Source organism: Glandiceps talaboti, chromosome 2, assembly GCF_964340395.1.
Source record: "Glandiceps talaboti chromosome 2, keGlaTala1.1, whole genome shotgun sequence".
Classification (NCBI taxonomy): Eukaryota; Metazoa; Hemichordata; class Enteropneusta; family Spengelidae; genus Glandiceps; species Glandiceps talaboti.
In genome coordinates, this window is record NC_135550.1 from 21,529,706 (window position 1) to 21,550,784 (window position 21,079).

At 36.2% G+C, this 21,079-nt stretch overlaps 1 protein-coding gene across 2 annotated transcripts; it reads right to left on the reverse strand.

Moving 5' to 3' along the window:
- Positions 1-9,708: 9,708 nt before the first annotated feature.
- LOC144453425 (protein FAM98A-like) lies at positions 9,709-21,078 on the reverse strand. 2 transcript variants are annotated; one of them, XM_078144716.1, is made up of 11 exons: positions 20,959-21,078; positions 19,245-19,393; positions 18,655-18,789; positions 18,061-18,140; positions 17,026-17,220; positions 14,390-14,506; positions 13,711-13,810; positions 12,600-12,682; positions 12,194-12,278; positions 11,499-11,777; positions 9,709-10,766 (listed from the first exon to the last, which is right to left on the reverse strand). In XM_078144716.1, exons 1-11 carry the CDS (start codon positions 21,003-21,005, stop codon positions 10,657-10,659), a joined length of 1,380 nt encoding a protein of 459 aa, XP_078000842.1. In that variant the 5' UTR covers positions 21,006-21,078; the 3' UTR covers positions 9,709-10,656. The 2 variants fall into 2 exon arrangements, with proteins under 2 accessions (XP_078000842.1, XP_078000843.1); XM_078144717.1 differs by having other exon boundaries at positions 11,499-11,779; positions 12,160-12,278; positions 14,390-14,502; positions 17,022-17,220; positions 18,055-18,140.
- Position 21,079: the final 1 nt, after the last annotated feature.

The following is a 21,079-nucleotide window of genomic DNA, read 5'->3' on the forward strand; positions in this document are numbered from 1 at the left end:
CTTTTATTTTGTAATTCGAAAAGAAAGAGGCAGTCGATCCAGCGGTTGTTGACCTTCAGGTGTTTACAGAGAGAGAGAGAGAGAGAGAGAGAGAGAGAGAGAGAGAGAGAGAGAGAGAGAGAGAGAGAGAGAGAGAGAGAGAGAGAGAGAGAGAGAGAGAGAGAGAGAGAGAGAGAGAGAGAGGAGGGAGGGAGGGAGGGAGGGAGGAGGGGGGAGGTAGGGAGGGAGGGGGAGGGACGGAGGGAGGGAGGGAGGGAGGGAGGGACGGACGGACGGACGGACGGACAGACAGACAGACAGACAGACAGACAGACAGACAGACAGACAGACAGACAGACAGACAGACAGACAACACGATGTTTTAAGCATATACTTACTGGATTATGTACGTCAATCCAATATGTTGTTTTTGATTCCAAAAATTCATTGTTGACAAAATATTTTGTTGTCGACTGAAAGAAAGGTGTGTTAAATGTTGATTTCAGACATTTCTTTTATCAGTTAGGATATGAGACTTACATCATGGCTGTATCACTTAGTCAAGTGTCAGTTCTTATAAAGACATCAGTAACGTCATAACAGAATAAACTGTCAACTTCACATTAGATAACAACCTGCTCACCTCGCTACTCTGTATATGACGTCACAACATATCGGGTAACCACTCGCATGTCGTTATTTTGAAGAGAATATATTTGTCAACTTGGCGTCAGATAACCACCGTATCGGCGCCACGTTATTATGTATGTGACGTCACAACTGAAGAGAATATGTTTGGCAACTTCTCATCAGATAACAACTTGAACCTGTTTTCCGTTATTTTGTATATGACGTCACAACTGAAGAGAATATATTTCTAAACACCGGATTAGAAAACACCTGCAAGTCATTATTCTATAGATGACATCACGGCAGAACACAATGTACATCAACTTCATTACCAAAATAACTGCATGCATGTCATTATTCTGTATATAACAATTGCTTTGCAGTTTGGTTATTGATATCTCTATGGATAGATGACATAATAAACAAATGAGTGGAGGAAAATACTGCCTAATTAAGGTACAGTTGTACTGTAAACAAAACTTACAATTGGTCTACTGCAACACAGTCTCGTAGTGGTCTGCAAATACATGTACGCCTGTGCCTGTAAAACATACATTTACATCAGATTATATACTCTCAGAATTTTTATCACTGAAAAAAAAGTGTAGCACAGCAGTTGTAACCATTGGTAACGATGTTAGTGTGACCTCATGTATCATTGAATTATAGAGAAGGAAAAGATCTTTTTTCTTGTCTGTTTATTACACTATACTGAACTACACTACATTACATTGCAATACACTACTACATTCATCATCATTGCCTGTAGGCTGTGCATTACACAGTCATATGTAATCAAAACCCAGCATTGAGAATCGATTTTACGCAAACTGCTATCAATCTCATTCGTCGGACTTCAATATATTTAGATATATATAATATGTATCAAAGTCCGACGAACAAGATTAACAGCAGTATACGTAAAACAGTTACTGCGAATCATTGGTTACATGACTATTCTAAAGTGTAATGCCAACCTTCGAGCTTCGTGCGACTACACTCGTACTGCATTGCATTACGTCACATAATATATAGCATAGCATAGCATAGCATAGCATAGCATAGCATAGCATAGTATAGTATAGTATAGTATAGTATAGTATAGTATAGTATAGTATAGTATAGTATAGTTCCTATACAGTATCGTTACCATTTACACCTCCCTCCACTCACAGTAAAGTCAAAGTCGTTACTCTAGAAGTCCCGAGATGTACGAGATGCAATTTAAATTCATCCACAGCCACCCACACAGTCATTAACATCATGTCTGTGTTAATCAATCACAAAATTCTAACCAATACAGTAACACGAATACAAATAGTGACAATAATTAGTAAAAAGCAGTACAGTGATAATTTCTCCAAGCTATTAGCAATAAACTTATTCCAAGTCCCTAAATAGTTGTTCATTTGATAGATCTTCATAGTTTGCACCATATGTGAACATTTCGTCTAGGAATTTAATGTAATTTAATTCAATTTAATTCTCAGACTGGTATAGAGTACATTATCTTATATCTAGTAGTGCAATTACATTGTATGCATTAAGGCTGGGATCAGAATTGACGGTGGTAATCAACTTCATATAGAACAATGGGAGATGGGTTTACAAATATATGTGGGCTTTGCGAAAAACGTCTCACATTGGGCTGTAACCTATACTTGGAGATACTTAGTTAGGACAGGGTTTTCTCTTTCAATCTTAATTCTGGGCAGAAACAGCATCCCCCATGATAGCTAGTGGGGAGGGTGCGGGAAGGGGGTGTCCCCCTCCCATAGTAAGCACTTTTTAAAAACTAAGGACGTGTAGGAGGCCATTTAATGTCATAACATTTCAAACCACATTATCGAAAGCCATAGTACTAACTTGCAAATTGTCTTCAATACCCCAATTTTACTCGAGTCAATACATTATGCAACTGTATGGCTATATTGCCTACACTGTAACTCATCCAGAGATATTTTGGCAGACACACATAATACCTATTTTGTAAATACCCTAAACCCATTGTCTCCCGCAATGAATAGACAGGTGACATATATATCATCTCAGGTCTGCACTCCACACCAGTGACCAATTATTGACATAACCTTCAGTACTGATCAGGTGGTCACATTGTATTAGGCTATTAGCCTGGCGTGTGAAAAGTTCCCGTTTCATGTACACCAGATGAACACTGAAGGTTCCTCTGTAATCACATTCATTGCATGCAGTGTAACAACTATAGTGTAGCATGCAAAAGAGATACATAACATCGTAGATCACAAATACAAAATGTCACAAATTTGTCACTGACCAGCTCCATGAATTATGTTTGTCGCCACTTGTGTTAACATGTTCCGTGACACTGCTAAAACCCTGGGTTAAAACATCGCCATATTGTGAGCATTGTTAAATTTCTACCATGAACAAATAGTTTACAGAATTACCAACATAAAAAACATGTTTAAAGATCCGTATTAGTACGTACACAATGTAATATTTTACCTGAACAGACGATAGTTTGACCACATGCAACATTGTCAGATTGTTCTTGTCAGGGATGGCGTTACGTCACGATCTCGGTAAACTCTGCTAGATCTGAATGATAAATTACAGTATAACTGACCTTCGGAAACAGACTATCACAGTCCCTCTATCAGGAGTTAGAGGGTGTGGGTTGATATACAGCGCATATCATATACAGCTCGTGTTATGAGCCTTACAGTAACCGGTAAACATCCAATGAACATTACGTAAGTAGTCATTTGCATTGTTGATGATTTTCAGTAATTACGCTATATCTAAAGAATGCACACCTCAAATTGTGCAACATTAGGTACATACATCTACTATAACAAAACGCACATGTCCTACTATTAAAGCCAGTTGGCATAGTTAAGTGATGATGAGTAATTTCACAATTAATGATTTTTGGTAATTAGGCCGTATCTAAAGAATGGACACTTCAAATTTCATATAGCTTGGTAAATATATCAACCATAACAATGTGCACATGTCCTATGAAGTTTGTTGACATAATTAACTTTTAATTTTAATGAGTAATATGAATAATTAATGACCTTCAGTAATTAAGCTATATCTTAAGAATGCAAGCTTTAAATTCCATATAATTTGGTACATATAACAATCATAATAATGCACACATGTTCTATGAAGTTTGTGGAAATAGCTTTTAGTCTTTAATATATGATTGACCTAAGTTAATGATTTTGGGTAATTTAGATCGTATCTTAAGAATGCAAGCTTCAAATTCCACATAATTTGGTGTATTCATAACAAGTTGTACACGTTTGCTATAATTATTGAGTACATGTAATAAGTTATATGAGGATATAATTAACGACTTTTGATAATTAGAATACAAACTTCAAATTTTGTATATATTTTGGTACATCAACAATCAAAAAAGTAACATAACAAAGGGCACATGTTCGTTGAAGCCTGTTGTTGTAATTTTTTTTAAATGAGAAATTTTCATCATTATGGCTTTGCCCTTACGGTACGGGTGGCATTCAGTTTACACCTGGTATATATTGCGACGACATTCATTCATCACACCAACGGTGTGAAAAGAGAAACTCCTTGTAGGCAAAATGATGAAACGCAGTTCGTGTCAATTTGAAATAAAATATTTAGAATCATTTAATTTTGATAAGAAATGAAATGAGAGTACACATTATCGATGAAATGTTCTAAACCAGTAGAAAATACGCAGCTATTAGAGTAACCAAGACAACGAGCATGAGAACCTCCCCTCCTTGAATTTGACAGGATAATTTTGATTGGTCCAGTTCAGGGTTATAATCCTGTGAATTGAAAAGATAGCATATTTACTAATCGCTTATAGAATAATAAATTCATGTGAATTAGAAAGAAAAAACAATGTATGGCAAGCCTAATTGTATTCAGTGTATGGCAAGCCTCACTGTATTCAGTGTATGGCAAACCTCATTGTATTCAGAGTATGGCAAACCTCACTGTATTCAGAGTATGGCAAACCTCACTGTATTCAGTGTATGGCAAGCCTAATTGTATTCAGTGTATGGCAAACCTCACTGTATTCAGTGTATGGCAAGCCTAATTGTATTCAGTGTATGGCAAGCCTCATTGTATTCAGTGTATGGCAAACCTCACTGTATTCAGTGTATGGCAAACCTCATTGTATTCAGAGTATGGCAAACCTCACTGTATTCAGTGTATGGCAAGCCTAATTGTATTCAGTGTATGGCAAGCCTCATTGTATTCAGTGTATGGCAAGCCTAATTGTATTCAGTGTATGGCAAGCCTCATTGTATTCAGTGTATGGCAAGCCTAATTGTATTCAGTGTATGGCAAGCCTCATTGTATTCAGTGTATGGCAAGCCTAATTGTATTCAGTGTATGGCAAGCCTCATTGCATTCAATGTATGGCAAGCCTAATTGTATTCAGTGTATGGCAAGCCTCACTGTATTCAGTGTATGGCAAACCTCATTGTATTCAATGTATGGCAAGCCTAATTGTATTCAGTGTATGGCAAGCCTCACTGTATTCAATGTATGGCAAGCCTAATTGTATTCAATGTATGGCAAGCCTCATTGCATTCAATGTATGGCAAGCCTAATTGTATTCAGTGTATGGCAAACCTCATTGTATTCAGAGTATGACAAACCTCACTGTATTCAGTGTATGGCAAGCCTAATTGTATTCAGTGTATGGCAAGCCTCATTGCATTCAATGTATGGCAAGCCTAATTGCATTCAATGTATGGCAAACCTCATTGTATTCAGTGTATGGCAAACCTCACTGTATTCAGTGTATGGCAAACCTCATTGTATTCAGTGTATGGCAAACCTCATTGTATTCAGTGTATGGCAAACCTCATTGTCCAAAATAAGTTTAAATCTATCCTTAAAAGCGTTCATCGGGTCGGTAAAACATACTAATAATTAGTTCTTGTATTACTACCAAGGGTTCTACAAGGGTTCAGATCGACAGGCTTTGTCAAAGTTTGCCGAAGGGTAGTTTGAGAGCCTGTCGACCTCCTGAACAAGTGAAACGTTACTCGTGAACACTTGGTCATAATACAAGAACTATATATCATCACTATATTTTGAATCTATGTGAAATAGAAAAGACATTGGACAGGTATTCAAAGTATAGTAAGTCCTCATCGTCCAAAACTATTTTTCTCCCCAATTTCTTAATTTATTGTTACCCTTCTTTTTTTATTTCATTTCCACATTTATATAATTTCTAAGGATTTTCAGATTTTCTATCAGTATAAAGTTTATTTTTACTTCGACGGGTTGTTTCTGTGTCGTTTTTCTGTTCTTGTTTTATAAGACAAAGAAATAAGAAATATTACAGTTTTTACCGGGGCGAGGCTGTTATGTGTATATTCAGTTTCAATGACCAACCTAAATATGTGTATGTGAGTGTGTGTGTGTGTGTGTGTATGTATGTATGTATGTATGTATGTATGTATGTGTGTGTGTGTGTGTGTGTGTGTGTGTGTGTGTGTGTGTGTGTGTCCTGCCCCCTTTTTCTTTTGTTTTACACATACGTAGCACTAGCAGTTATCAAGTGAAATTGATTGACACCTCAGATTGTGATCGTTGATGGTGTACTAGGCATACCTACTTCTGTTTGTGTTGACCGGGTTTCATAAGTCAAGGCCCCTGTCACTGACTTGGCCTGGTTTGACTGGTTGATATCACGTGACAGAGTTCTAACTATATACAAAGCTGTCAATGCAGAATTTAATTTCTCAGCTGCATCCTCTAAATCAGCTGCACAGACTGCCCTCAAATGACCTAAATTGTAACTGTCGTCAGTCTGCAATCTGGAACAAGAAATGTTCATATTGAAATAGCCACGTGTATCAAACATATCCACTTTTCTCTAACCGTTTCCCTAACCATCTACTGTACTACACAGGTCTGGCTTAACAAAATTGACAAGAGTAAAAATTTTTTATTGAATTTGTAACAGTAACATCAAATTAAATTTTCTTAAATTCAATCATTATATTCCCTGTGGATAAGAGGTTTCGTGATTTGAATTAAAATCCTAAAACAAAATTTATCAAACGTTGAATCATTTGCTTCCACTAGTTTGACAAAAGCTTTACCAGCGGTGGGTGTTACACAGTATTTCTAATAACTCAATATGTAAATCACTTACAGTAACAGTAATACAGACCCACTGTGTCTTAACGCGTCAAGGGGGTTACAAAACCGATTTATCATAATTGTGTAACTGAGCTGAAACATCGGTTTTAGTAGCTATAAGACTTTTTGGACATTTTATGAATTTTAAGGCCAAAAAAATTGTGTTTCCGACAACCCGACCGACCCTAGTTTAAGCCTCTGACCCTAAATATTTTGTTTTGAACATTTAAAACAAAAATAGTCTTTGTTTGTTTGTTTTGGGTCGAAGCAACATTTTTCAAAAACAACAACTGATAAAATCTAAAACAAAATAAAATAATATCCCGACCTACCTACCCTATTTTCTGAGGCCATATTATAGGAAACGTACAATTTTTTCCGCCTAAGCTACCAAGAAGAAGCAAATTATAAACTTAGGTAAGTTCCGTAATTTTCATAATAACAATTGTACAAAAAACTTTAAAACAATGTTATTTGCACCAAGTTCCGTTATTCCTACCTATCATCATGTGGTTCTTCAATCACATTGGAATGGCGATACTTTCTTTTACCAAATGCAAAGAACAGCAATGAAGCCGCAGTGACTAACATCTTAAAAGTTTACGGGATGATGATACGGCGGGTAAAATAAGAAAAAAAAAAACAGGCGAGAATTGTTGTCGCGAATGTGTTCACCATGTTGTTGACAATAGAAGACGCAATGAAGAATTCGAAGGAATGTAGAACAGGAATTATGCATGGAACGACCACGCCCACTCCTGATTGTTCTCGTTCACGACGTTCATTGGTAGAAAGTGTAGACACGCGTTTGAGTGCATATACACGACATTGTTTCCATCTAAGATATATTATATTTGGCATGGTTATAGTCTAATTATAGTCCAGTGGGTCGGTAAAAACACTCTACCAGATCTGTACCCACCATTACTGCGGAGATGGGAAGGGGTGTTGGGAACCCAGTTCCCGATCCCCCAGGGGGAACCGGAACTAACACAAAATCTTAGGATTGAGGTCGTGACCATTTTGGCGGGTCATGGCCTCAGGCGGAGATGGCCGTCAGTCGTCGAAATATTGGAAGTCTCTGATATCTGAATGCACTGATGATTGATGAAATTAACTTTTGTAGCGTAGGAATTCTTAGGACGCGATCCGTCTCATTATTCTACGGACAAAAACTGTCGCCGTAGTGTATGGACAGTCAAGTTTGCCCAATATCACAAACATTATATTTGAGAAGTGGACTGGTTGAAAAACTACCAGAAACAGATAACAAATGCCGGGACTAGTGCCCGATTTCACTGTAACAGTCGTGTTATATTTACGAGACTCATAAAAATTCATAAAAAAGTACAATCTGTTAAAGTTAATTATGCCTATTCATTTCCATACTTTAAAGCTATGACATTGCAAACATTCTATAATTTCTTGGTTGGAACAAATCAGAAGAAAACGTGGCGATAAAAGTGTTTTGATATGCCTGTTACTGGTTAAAGAAGCACAGTTTTTAACTTTTCGTGATGACTACTTGTGATTCACATTAAAATGCTATTGTTACATTCCAACTACTGAGACATGAACATTACTGATAGAACTCTTACCAGGTAATCAAATGATACAAACGGCATCATGAAAATTGGGGGTGGGTCGGGGAGGTGAGTTACAAAAAGACACCACAATCTCCAAGCCTCTTTCAGAATACTCGACAACGTTAAACATTGGGGTCAAGGCCTAATTTCCAGATGAAGTTGGCTGTCAGAACTAGTTTTGGATATATTGGATATAAGTCTCTGATATCTTAGTGCACTGTTGGAATTGACTTTTGTTGGGGTAGGAACAGCTATAAAGTCGACTCCAGTGAATTTGGATTGGAAATTGGATTGGAAGTGAGTGCAGTCAGTCAAGCTCACCTTATAAGCTTACTACTAACATTACAGTATATTTGGAATAAATAGATTCACGGAAAACTGCCAGAAATAGGTAATATAAGTAGTGATCCAATGTCTGATTTCACTTCTAAAATGTTATGGTATAATATTTACGGGATAAGGAAAAATCCCCTTGATAGTATGTGAGGCTGGTTATACCTGCATTCTTTCCATACTTTAAAGCTGTGATATTGAAAACTCCTGTACTTTCATTCTTGGTTGGAACAAAACAGATATAAGTGTTTTACTGTGCCCGAGAAAAGGGCACCGTATGTAACTTTATGGTTCATGATGGCTAGTTGTTACATTTCAATTACTTGGACAGGTTGAAAATTTAACTAGTGACAGGACGGGTAGAACGCTCACCAGGCAATAAGATATACGGCATACAAACGAAATTATGGCAGTTGAAGGGGGGGGGGGGGTTTACCAAATGACACCACAGTTGCAGTAGACAATAACACCTATACTGTAATTACTGTAAATGTTCCTACACTATGATGGATTATTTGGTCTTACTTATTGCAATATTAAACGTAGATACGATTTGATCTTGACAAATCTTAACTTTGTATACAAATGTTCATAGTCTCTGTGCGTGTAGGATATATATATATATATATGAAAACTATGACAATGATATAGACATACACTTATACACGAGAAAATATTAGCCATTGCTTAGTCACGTCTAAACTAGCCTGTTAACTAGCAACATACACCTACAGTGGCACTCCACAGACCTTGAAACAAACATTAAACATTAAACAAACATTAAAGGTCCCTTCAGGACCCAAAATGTACACCTGGTAACATAACCACACACCTAGAAATACCATCTACCCCTCCCTCCATATCATCTTGAAATACCATCTACCCCTCCCTCCACATCACAGACACTACAAACTTGAAAACTTGAAATAATAACTGAATTTATTATGATATTCAATATACAGGCTATTGGCTGCCTGACAAAAAAAAAGTTTCTTGTAAAACATACTGTATGAATATTTCTAAAATAATGCCTGCATAGATAAATAACATGATTTATCATTATCTCTATTGTTCATGTTTTGAAAACATGGTATGCTGAAAAAACCCCAGTTCTTCCAAATCTAACAGCAATGGTTAAAACCAGCAAAATAAAGAAATTCAAGAATGTTGCAAGTCTTTCCCAAGTATTGTATTCATGACCTTTCACCTGTAACACTCAATGACCTTTGTATTTGTCCTGATTCTTCCGCTTCAGTTCAAGACAAACTTTAGTTTGAAATCTGCAGCATACCATTTGCATCAAATGTGACCTTTAGCATTTTAGCCACTAATATCCAGATTTACGCTTTTACACATAGACATTTTTTAGTGTGTTCTCATCCACAATTTAGCTCTTCTCAGTGAAGTGTATACAGCCATAGTAAGTATCACTGATGGATTCAAGAATGGCCAGTGCAGTCTGATATAGTGGATATGCAGCCTGATATAGTGGCAATGCAGTCTGATATAGTGACAATGCAGTCTGATATAGTGCCAAAGTACATGGAGACCTTGTAAAGAAGAGATTTTTACTGATATGCACTTAGCTTTCTGAAGTTGTGAAATGCCCATTAAATGTACAGGATAAAAATTCAAAATATAGTAAGATTTGTTGCTCTTTTGTTTTGCTTTTCTCCACAGGATGAATTAACATGTGAAATGCATGTTAGAGTATATAATAGGATGTACTTGGTACATAAACACAATTGAGAAATAATATCATCCATTGTGAAACAGTGCATTGTACTGAAATGTACACTTTGACAAGTCTAAAAGTTATGTTCATACATTTGCATCAGGTTGGCAATGGTGGGAGCAGAATAATCTCATTTTGAAAGGTCACTGGTTGAAAGGCACAAACGATGTTACAGGTCTGTGTGTCTTCATTTTATAGATTATTTCTATCTTTCATTGGACTTTATGGTTGCATGTTGTATCAGTAACGCTGTCCACCACGACCCCTTCCTCTTCCCCCTTTGCCCCTCCATCCACCACCACCACCACCACCACCTCCCCCACTGCTGGGCCTTCCATCTCCTGACCAACCTAAACAATAACGTAAAATAATATATTAGTATAAATGCAACGATATACATAATACTATAGTGAACATCTGGGATCAAAATCAGATCATACATTGTTACATGCTACAATATCCATATGCTGTATTGCCATTGTTTTGTGTAGGAACTATCTGGGCTAGTTGTTGGGGAAGTGAAACTTATATAATGTCCATGGGCTATGTACAAACTATTGTAACTGCAGTCGCTCACAGTCCCCTGGGGAACACACATATGATGTCATCCTCATAAACAGTCAAAATGTATATCACTCTCAACAGCTGCCATGTTCATAACGACTATATTCAGTATTATGTTCGCAGTCACTCAGTTTGTAAGTGCTAGGCCATCTGTATACATCAAGGGGAGTACAAATACTTGAAAACATAGAAACAATACTAGGCAGCAAGTCTTTTCTGTAATGACACAGCAGTGAAATCAGATTTTGATGACAACTTAAACTGACAACCTGACTGGGTGTAATTTACCACATGGGAAGTGGTCAACTGCCTTATGTACATCTAATGTCACAAAATAATGTGATGTAAATCATAGTGGCATGTCAGTAAAGTGTTCATTGTATCGATTTATAAGCTACATTATAGGCTATAGCCTACAAGCCACACTCACCGATACAGGCAGTGTGCATAAGTTGTTTGTAGCTACATTGACCACTCTAAACAAACCTAGTGTGGCACTGAGACTGACATAAACTTACCTCCTTGAACTCTACCACCACCTTGATAACCACCTTGGTCACCATAGCCTTGCTGTTGGTAACCCCCTCCTTTCTGATAACCCCCTTGTTGTTGATAACCACCTCCTTGTTGGTACCCCCCTTGTTGCTGGTAACCACCTTGTTGGTACCCCCCTTGTTGCTGGTAACCACCTTGTTGATACCCCCCTTGCTGTTGATAACCGCCTTGCTGCTGATAACCCCCTTGTTGATGGCCTCCCCTCTGGTATCCTCCTCTGCCGCCTCCTCGACCACCTCTTCCTGTAGATCAAACACAAAAAAGTGAAATAAATTTCATGTGTTGATTTCAGTTAGTTTCCAAGCACCAGTGTGCTGAGAAGAGTTCTATATGCTGCAGAAGATAGTGGAAGGGTTCTATATGCTGTGGTACAAGAAATTGGGTTCTATATTCTGTCTATGGTACTGGGAAGGGTTCTATATACTGTGGTGCTAGACATTGGGTTCTATATTCTGTCTATGGTACTGGGAAGGGTTCTATATGCTGTGGTACTAGAAATTGGATTCTATATTCTGTCTATGGTACTTGCTGTCAATGGTACTGCAAAGCGTTCTTTATGCAGCCACTGGTACTTAAAAGTTTTTTTCTTCTGTCCATGGTACTGAGAAGGATTCTGTATGCTATCCATTGTACTGGGAAGGGCCTAACAATGCTTTACCTGCTGACTCTGTTCTCTTCTGAAATGATGGCATTTCTGGTGGTGGTGGTGTTGCCTCCTGTGGACGCCCACCACGATCTGGTACCTACAGAGAATACAAAATAAGTTTTTTTTAACAGTGCTGAAATGGAGAAACCATATAAAAGAAGTCTTTTTTTTAAAGTGTTGGGATGGATACAGCCATCCAATTTAACACTTATGCCATGTCAATTAGTCTAAACAAGCCATGGCACTCGAAACATTAATGATATTGATGTATGCAGAATACAAAATTTTGTTTCTTGGTTACTTTTTCCTTGCAATCTCACATTTATTTCATTTACCAGGACAAGCTGCCTTAATTAAGGAAGGAAACCATGAGTGTTATGTAGTACTGGATGGAAAGCAAAGAAAGCTGAAAACTTACATGACCCATAAGAACTTTATTAATGGCACTCTGAGTGTTAGCTCTAACTGATCCAGAGGTGACCTTCACAAGCCTTACCAGATCTAGAGATAAAAAATATCAAAATACATAATATATCACATCATTGGAATATGATAATGATGCAAGATGATAGTTTTTTTAGGATGATGTCACATTTTTCAGGTTTGGTAATATCATGTAAGCAACATTTGTTGATCTCATGATGGTGTTTTTGTTATCTTCAATGTCAAGACTGTGGGGTGACATCCCCATTTTGCTGTTATTGTTGCAAACATAGTTTGAAAGACTTGTAAATATATACAGTCAACTAGTACTAAAGTAATCATGTTAAATTACATTTTCTAAAAATATATCCTCTTTATGTTCCTACATATCTATGACTGCATTATGAGTTCTAACAAAATGGATACAAAAGGATTGACAATGGCATTGACTTCCACAACATCTGAACTTCAGAGACAAAATATTAGACTAGCACAGGTCCCTGAAGGCATTTTTGTGACAACTAATTCAAACACAAATTAACATTTCTGTTGCTGGTACAAGTCTTTTCTTTACTTCTTTCATTATCTTATTTCCATAAGACACATAGGGTTTCACATTACTCCACATATGGAAATCTCACAAAATACACAGATTACACTACATTATGTTCATTAAAAACACAATTAATTAAAAGACTTATTACTCTGGTAATTGAGGTTTCGGTTTACTAAGATAGACACAAACTAAAACTATTGTTGCAACATGTTGTTACAACATTGATCATCTATTGAATGGACATTGGTTTAATTATAGTCTCAGTAGGGAGACATCTCCAAAAAACTAGTTTATAGAGTTCCATGAACTGACAGTGTTGTTTTGGGACTTCCAATGTTTACACTGTCTTGATCACAGGATGATTAGAATCACACAACATAGGAACTGCTATCACCTACTTGTGTATTCTACCACTGGATTACCAGTGTCATAAGTGAGTCTACCACAATATGTTTGGCATTGGTTTCTACACCATAGTTCTATAGACACAATAAGTTTGACAATGACATTGGTTTCTACATCTACTGGTCCTACCGCTGTTCAGTCTTACCTTCCCTTGCAGCTACCAAATGAGCAATATCTACATCACATTGGGTTGATAATTGTCTACGCTTTGGTTGATATTTGGCTGCTAAGTCATCTTCTTTGCCCTGAAAAAAACAATATAGATATTACTAACTAATTTTGACTTTAACAAGTTAGAAAACTTTCATTGTGCTATTTCACTGATGCAAAGAGAATCACTTCTCAAAATTTATCTTGTATTACACTTCGGTATATGTTTCCTACAAAGGTTTCATTATTTGGAATCAAGCCATGTTTCCAACTCAAGAATACATTCAGATGAAATCAGAACTGTAGCTTTGTTACTGCTAGTACATTAACATACAACATCGCATGTAAACTTTAACCCCAGGAGGAAGGGATGAACACAGTGTGAACAAATTATATGAATAGTGCAGATCAAATGTCATGCATTGCACAGCCTTCACACTGACTGTGACAACCAAAACAGAATTTAGGTTTCAGACATGTTACTACTATGCATTAGTTTGTAATTGAGTTGGCCATGTTCCAAGACATGTCATTCATATTTATATAATATTATTGATAAGACTGGTAAAAAGTACATGTACATGTCAAGTAAAACTACTCTAATTACAATCTACTGTGTTAAACATATCTTGCTTCTGTCAGACCATTTGAAGGACTGCACAGTTACAACTTACCTTGATTCTGTCAGACCATTTGAAGGACTGCACAGTTACATCTAGACGTTTTAATAACATGTGTCTACGAAGTACAAACTCCTTCATAAGTGCATCATTAATTTTTTCTAAATCTATCTGCAAAATAAAATTAGACAAAGTATTTGCTGAATATATATACGATTAAGTACTGATTTAAAAAAGAGAGAATGGCCGAGTTATTCATCAGTGACATTTACAACAGACATGACACAACCAAAATTTAGAACAGACATGAAACAACCAACATTTGTCACAGACACGACACCACTACTATTTCTAACAAGCGACCTATCGGTCAGAATAGCTTCGCTGTTTTTTTTTTTATTTAATTTTTTATTTGGGTGACATGTAGAAGTGGTTCAGTTCTTCAGCTCTTCACTACGCAGTTTTGTTTTAGTGATGTAATACTAATAAAGTGGTTAGTGGTTTCATATGATGTCTCACTATAAAACACATTTTACACAGAAGTTGGTAATGTATTGTACTTTTATACCATAGTCACCATTTTATAACAAAAATCTACTGTTATGAAAAATTGCACAAAATCTCAGAAAAAAATGACTGGGAAATGCACACAAGAAAAAGAAAAAAAGAGGATTTTGAGGTTGGCTATAAATAATTCCAGTGTCTTACAGCTGTAACCCTGGAAAATTTTAATGATGAATGAAATAAACTAGGGATCTAAAATAATTTTGAGGCAATTTGAATTTCAATTTTCTAACAAATTTACCAAGTCAACAACATTCAACTTGTACTAGTTGTGGTAGATATATATAGGGAAGAAATGTATTAATCACCATCTTAGTGTCCGTACGGCGACAATCTCAAGTGGTAACACTCGTACATGTTCGATTACCTTTCACAAAGAAAACACAACGAAATGGTTGAAGTGATCTTTTTTTTTATTTCTTTTCATCACAACAAAATCTGCGTGATCAAAAGTGTTGTAAACTAAACCAGAAAGAATTATCGGACTGGCTAAACTTCCCGATGAACTGGAGTAAGGTCCTACCTACTTCCAAGTAAGCCTCGATAGTAGTACTATAGTACGTGAGAAAATCGTCTCAAACTAGCGATACAACTTTCAAAATATAACTTGACATGTCTTCATTTGTTAGAGTTATACAATTCAAGACGGGTTTTCACTCGAAAACAACAATTCTGTGAATAATGACACTCTGAACGCAGCGATTTCTCGGACGATGTTACCACTGTAACACAACGACTTGCTTCCGGGTTAGTCCCTCGTGCATACGGGTGGATTGTCGCCGTAGGGAAACTAAGAAAGATGGCGATTAATACATACATCGTCTGATATTTTAATTTACAGTGTTTCTTGTGACCGGCGCCTGTCAGCAGACTCTGCCATTTTTTTCATCATTCCATTGTATTTAAACCTTGTACTTGACATTTTGCAATATTTATAATTCTCAACAAAATACCTCAACATGCCTCACTTCGCTCGTACTCAAAGCAGCCCGCGCGGTATGATCACTGATGCATGATGACATGATGAGAGAGAACCTTTTCGGATTTACATGTAAAACGGGGAAAGATACGCAAATCATAATGCAAAGTCTGAAGCCAAATTAAAGTTGTAATTATTTTGATTATTTTTACTTGCCAAATATTTGCATTTTGGAAAGGCAAGACACGTTCATGTCGTTTAACTTTACATGTCGGCCATAACTTCAACCGAATGCCTGGCATGCCTTCCTTACGCAAGTTGTCTTAATTCTGGTTCACTGTCATTCCAAATTGCACGACAATATAGAATTAATCACAAGTTACATGTTATCTGAAAACATCACACTTTTATAGTGGGTCTGAAGTGTGATTTTAGTGAGTACCAAGAACGTCCTGTGTTTATACTCAAGATACTTGCTGTGGAAAATCGCTCGGTCAAATGAGGTCACCTTCAGCTTCTGGTCGAATCAGGATAGAGTATGCAAATGAGGATGTTGCGGACTGGCTGATTGAGAAGGGGTGCAGAATTGGATTTGAAGTTTACAACCCTGTTTCGAACAAACGCTTGTCATTTGGGCGCCCAATGCGTAGAATTATGACTATAGCACATATTACATTGCTTGTTTGACGTCAATAGTGTCTTTTGAAAAGTGGCAGTTTACTTAAAGTCTCGTCGACTGATTTCCAATATGGCGTCAGTCATAATACTCATTAACATATTCATTTTTTTTTCAAATTACAAAAAAAAAATCATAAAAAATAAAAGTGAGGATGTGCTGACTTGAAATTAACAAATCTGAGTAAGCTACCCCCTGCGCATCAACATGCCAGATATCAAAGCAATCTAACAAGAGGTTTTCAAGGAGTTGATGAAAATGACATTTTATGAAAAAAAATCATAAAAATTGAAAATGGCACAGATCAACTTGGCATGAACAAATCTGAATAGCCTCCCCCCAGGGAACATACACACCAAATATCGAAGAATTCTGACTGTCACTTTCAGAGCAGATGATGAAATTATAAAAGTTTGACGGACACCTATGATTCACTCTACTCTCTATACTCTATACAACCTATACCTAAAGCTACGCTTTCAGCTTTCGCTGACAGCGGAGCTAACAAGACGTGAAACATGTATCACTTACCCACTGTTGTGGACTCAATCCTGATTTTAAAATAGGTTTGCTGAGATGATCCGGTGGAAGTTGGCTAATAATTTCTCGAAGTTTCGATTCTAATCTATTAAATAATTGATTTTCGGTAACATTTTGAGGTGGTTTGGATACACCTAATGCAATCAAAATATCTTTTAAATAGTAACTACTTTCATTCCAACCAGTCTGTAAGAAAAAAGAGGAGTTTTTAATCATTAATGTTTTAATTGAATTTAACTCGACATTGTGTTAGAAGAGCCTTTGGCGCAACAATTTATCGAGTTTAAATAAAGTCAAACAAACAAACAAACAAACAAACAAACAAGTTTAGATATCCAAAACATAGAAAATTTTAATCACAGTACTAAATTTGTTCATTTGTTCATTCACAAACATGTTATTTACCATTGATTCAACAGAAGGAATGCTATTAGAAAGAATGAATGATAAACTACGTAATAATTCCATTTCTACATCTGCACTATCATAATAATTAGAAGAAAATGAGCTTTCTCTGGTCTATTTTTACAGCAAGGTTTTGATGTTATCAATTCATTCTAATACATATCAGAGCAGGACGAGTGAACATACTGCTTTTTGTTTATGTTGTGTATAGTTTTTGTGGTAGTGTATGTTATTGTTGGAGTGTATGTGTATAGTACATTCTACATCACTTTGTGTGAACTGTGATCCATCTTCCCTGTTATCTTCAATTTTTCATATCTGATATCGGGATCGGAATCGGGATTGGGACTTCCAAGTTACCCTTTCCTTTTTGTATTTATTTGATTTTTCTTAGCATATCATGTAATCATTTTCTAGTTCAGTACACAAACTGTAAGTTGTAGCATTACTTGACATTGCTATCCGTTAATACTTTGCTGCACCAGTAGCTCACAGACCTGGCTGTCCTGGCTTGACAATGTTGTTTGCCGTTAGATGTCATGTCAGATAGCCAAGTCTCTGGGCTACTCCACCAGTAACTATCAATACTACAGTTATACACAGTAAAGTGTGCACACTTACTGATTGGTTGACTTTTACATCAGGTTTTCTAGGTTTGATGGCAATCATTTTAACTGCTTGAAGTTCAGTTACTAAGTAATCTAAGGAAAAAAATAACATCAGAAAACTGTAGCTAAATTGTTCACTTGGTGTCACGAGTGAATATAGCATTAGCAATATATTTATTCAGATTTTATTTCATCAATTAATTTGATTCTAAAAACAAAAAATCAAAATCTGTTGAGATATCCTACAAACACTTTATCTCACATTGTATATTCAGAGTACATGTACTGTTTTTTTTTTTTACTGTGATTGACTTTCCTATGTTGCTTCAAAGCAGCACTCCTAGAGGCCATATTGGGAATTCCTTTGTTTTCTGGTAACAAGAATATGCACTTGCACAGAATAATATGACAAATGGAATGGAATTGGTTAGTATAAGAATGTATAGAAGAGATAACACAGTTTTCAAGCTATAAACTGTAAATGATGGAAACACTCAATTTTAACAGTTTCTTCACAAACTTACATGCTTAAAAATGAAGTGTCCCTAACAGAAATTATGGTATAACTAACTACAAATAACAAAATAGAAAAATGGGGAAAACTTACTAAGTAGCCTGTATCTATTTTCTTGATTTCCTAGTCTGTTAATCATCTCACCACTTATCAGTTCTGGATATGGACAACCAAATTCTCTCAGAAATGTACTCACTTCCAACTCAAAGTTCTCTGCATCATCGGCACCTAGGTGGAACAAAATATAAATCAATCAATCAATCAATCAATCAATCAATCAATCAATTGAAATTGGAATGAAATTAGCATTTGCGCTGAAATCTATGTAGTCCTTATCACATACTTTATGTAAGTATTTGTAGGTCTATATGCCACCTTTATTATAGATGTTTCTTCAATCAAAACTAAGAACACTGGACTCCCAATTAGTCACACAGTCGGTAAGTAGCAGATGTCACTTTTGACTTGTTTTTTTTCCTATTGTTTCCTATTGTTCTCTTTCGTTCATTTGAAAAGTAAACTTGAGACAGAAAAAACAATGAAAGTCATTATATCTATTACTGCAGAAAACAGAGAAAAGCTTTTTGCAATCAGTGGGACCTTTCCAAGGGTTTCACATTGTCTTCTACATGGACAATGGTTTACATGTAAAAAGAATAATAATAGGAAATGAAAACACTTACTGTTTGTTTCATTGATAGCCTCTTCAAGTCCACAATAACGTTGTAGTTCAGTTGCTAACCATGCTACTAATTTGGTAAAGTCTGGTGAGGATGGGCCTCCTTCAACTGCCTTGGTCAATGCTCCCTCCCCTGATAAATTTCCAGAGTATCTGTAGTGCAAAAGGAGTGGATTTGTATTGATTTGCATCATACAAACAATTCGTCTTATCTTTTCCTGAAACTGCTAACATGTTTTCATCTTTGACTGTTATCACACTGACATTTTTTTCATAATGTAGAGACGTATGATTTGAAAGACATTAGCAGTATGGTTTGTACTATGAAGACAGTGACGAGTCAATGTTTTAATGATATCCTGATAGTAGTACATCTATCATTTTATCATGGTTCTCCACACTGTGTATGCCCACTAAGCCAATTTGACTTGCCAATGGTGCATAACAAATGACCCACCAAACTCTGGTGTTCCATTATCTAATACTATGTGGTGACTCACTGGGAAGCTAACATACCCTTCTCTGATTTTTTAAGTTCTTCACCCTTAGCAAAAAACAGTCAACTTTCACAAAAATTTTGTCTCTAAATATTCAACTTTATACTAGTGCTATAAAAATGTATGGGAATTCATTTGATACTAATAAAACTACTGTTCTACTATTTGCCTTGTAAATGTTTTCTGTGGTTAAATAACAATTTATCTTTATGTTTTATGAATGTGGTGATTGAAAATTTATTCAGCAAATGAGCATGCTGCTTCATACATAAAATTGTTGGTTTTTTGGAAATTTCCATCAAGACAATCATTATTTTTGGGTGGAAACCACATATTTAGCAATCAAGATGCATGAATATGTAGTACTGGACTGGTACAAATGATCACTTCATAGACATCAAAATTCAGTTGCTAATACATCATCCTGTGGTAGAAACACAAGATATGTACAGCTATGTGTCTGCTATGTGTTGGTGATGATTCACATGAACTAAATACCATTTACTGAACCCCAGAATCAAAAGAAAATGAAGAGATGTACTACTATCAGGATATCATTAAAACATTGACTGTCTTCATAGTACAAACCATACTGCTAATGTCTTTCAAATCATACGTCTCTACAAAACATACCGTGTACGAAAAGCAGACAAGTTATAAATTGTGTCTTGAATGTTTTGTGATACACATCATCATGAATATAAGACAACATAGAATTTAGAAAGAAATGTAATGACATTTAGATATGTAACAGTATATATATAAAAACTCCCAGAAAAAGTTTTGAATTTTTGTGCACTTAAAGTGGATAGGAATGGGTCAAATGCTTAAGTGCATAACTCAAGGTTAACGCCGTTTTATGTACAAATTCTGTAAAATGACATTCTACTAGATTTCATATTTGCTGACGTTGCACAACGTTGCGCAATGTGTGGCTCATTAGGGTGAAAGAAAATACATGTGGGAAAGATGTTTCACCTGTTTTACGCTGAGACGCAGACGTATTACGAAAACATACTAGTACGTACTTTGCTTTGTAACATCCACGTTGATCTACCGGTATCTGCGAGTGGCAGTAGGCGGGGCTAGTCTAGCACTTTCAATCTCAGCCAGATGCTATGTTCACTGTCAATGCATGCATGACACGCACAGAATGCATACTGTACATTCTCACCAATCAAACACATTTGAAAGATAGAGGCTGAAGTACCTCTTACTTACCCAACATCATCCAAACTATCTAAAATATCGGTTTCCATACTGGCCATAATTAGAATTGTCAAATAAGTCAATCACTTTCGGTGATCCAGTTGCACGTTTTTTCTCTCTTGACCTCAGCCAC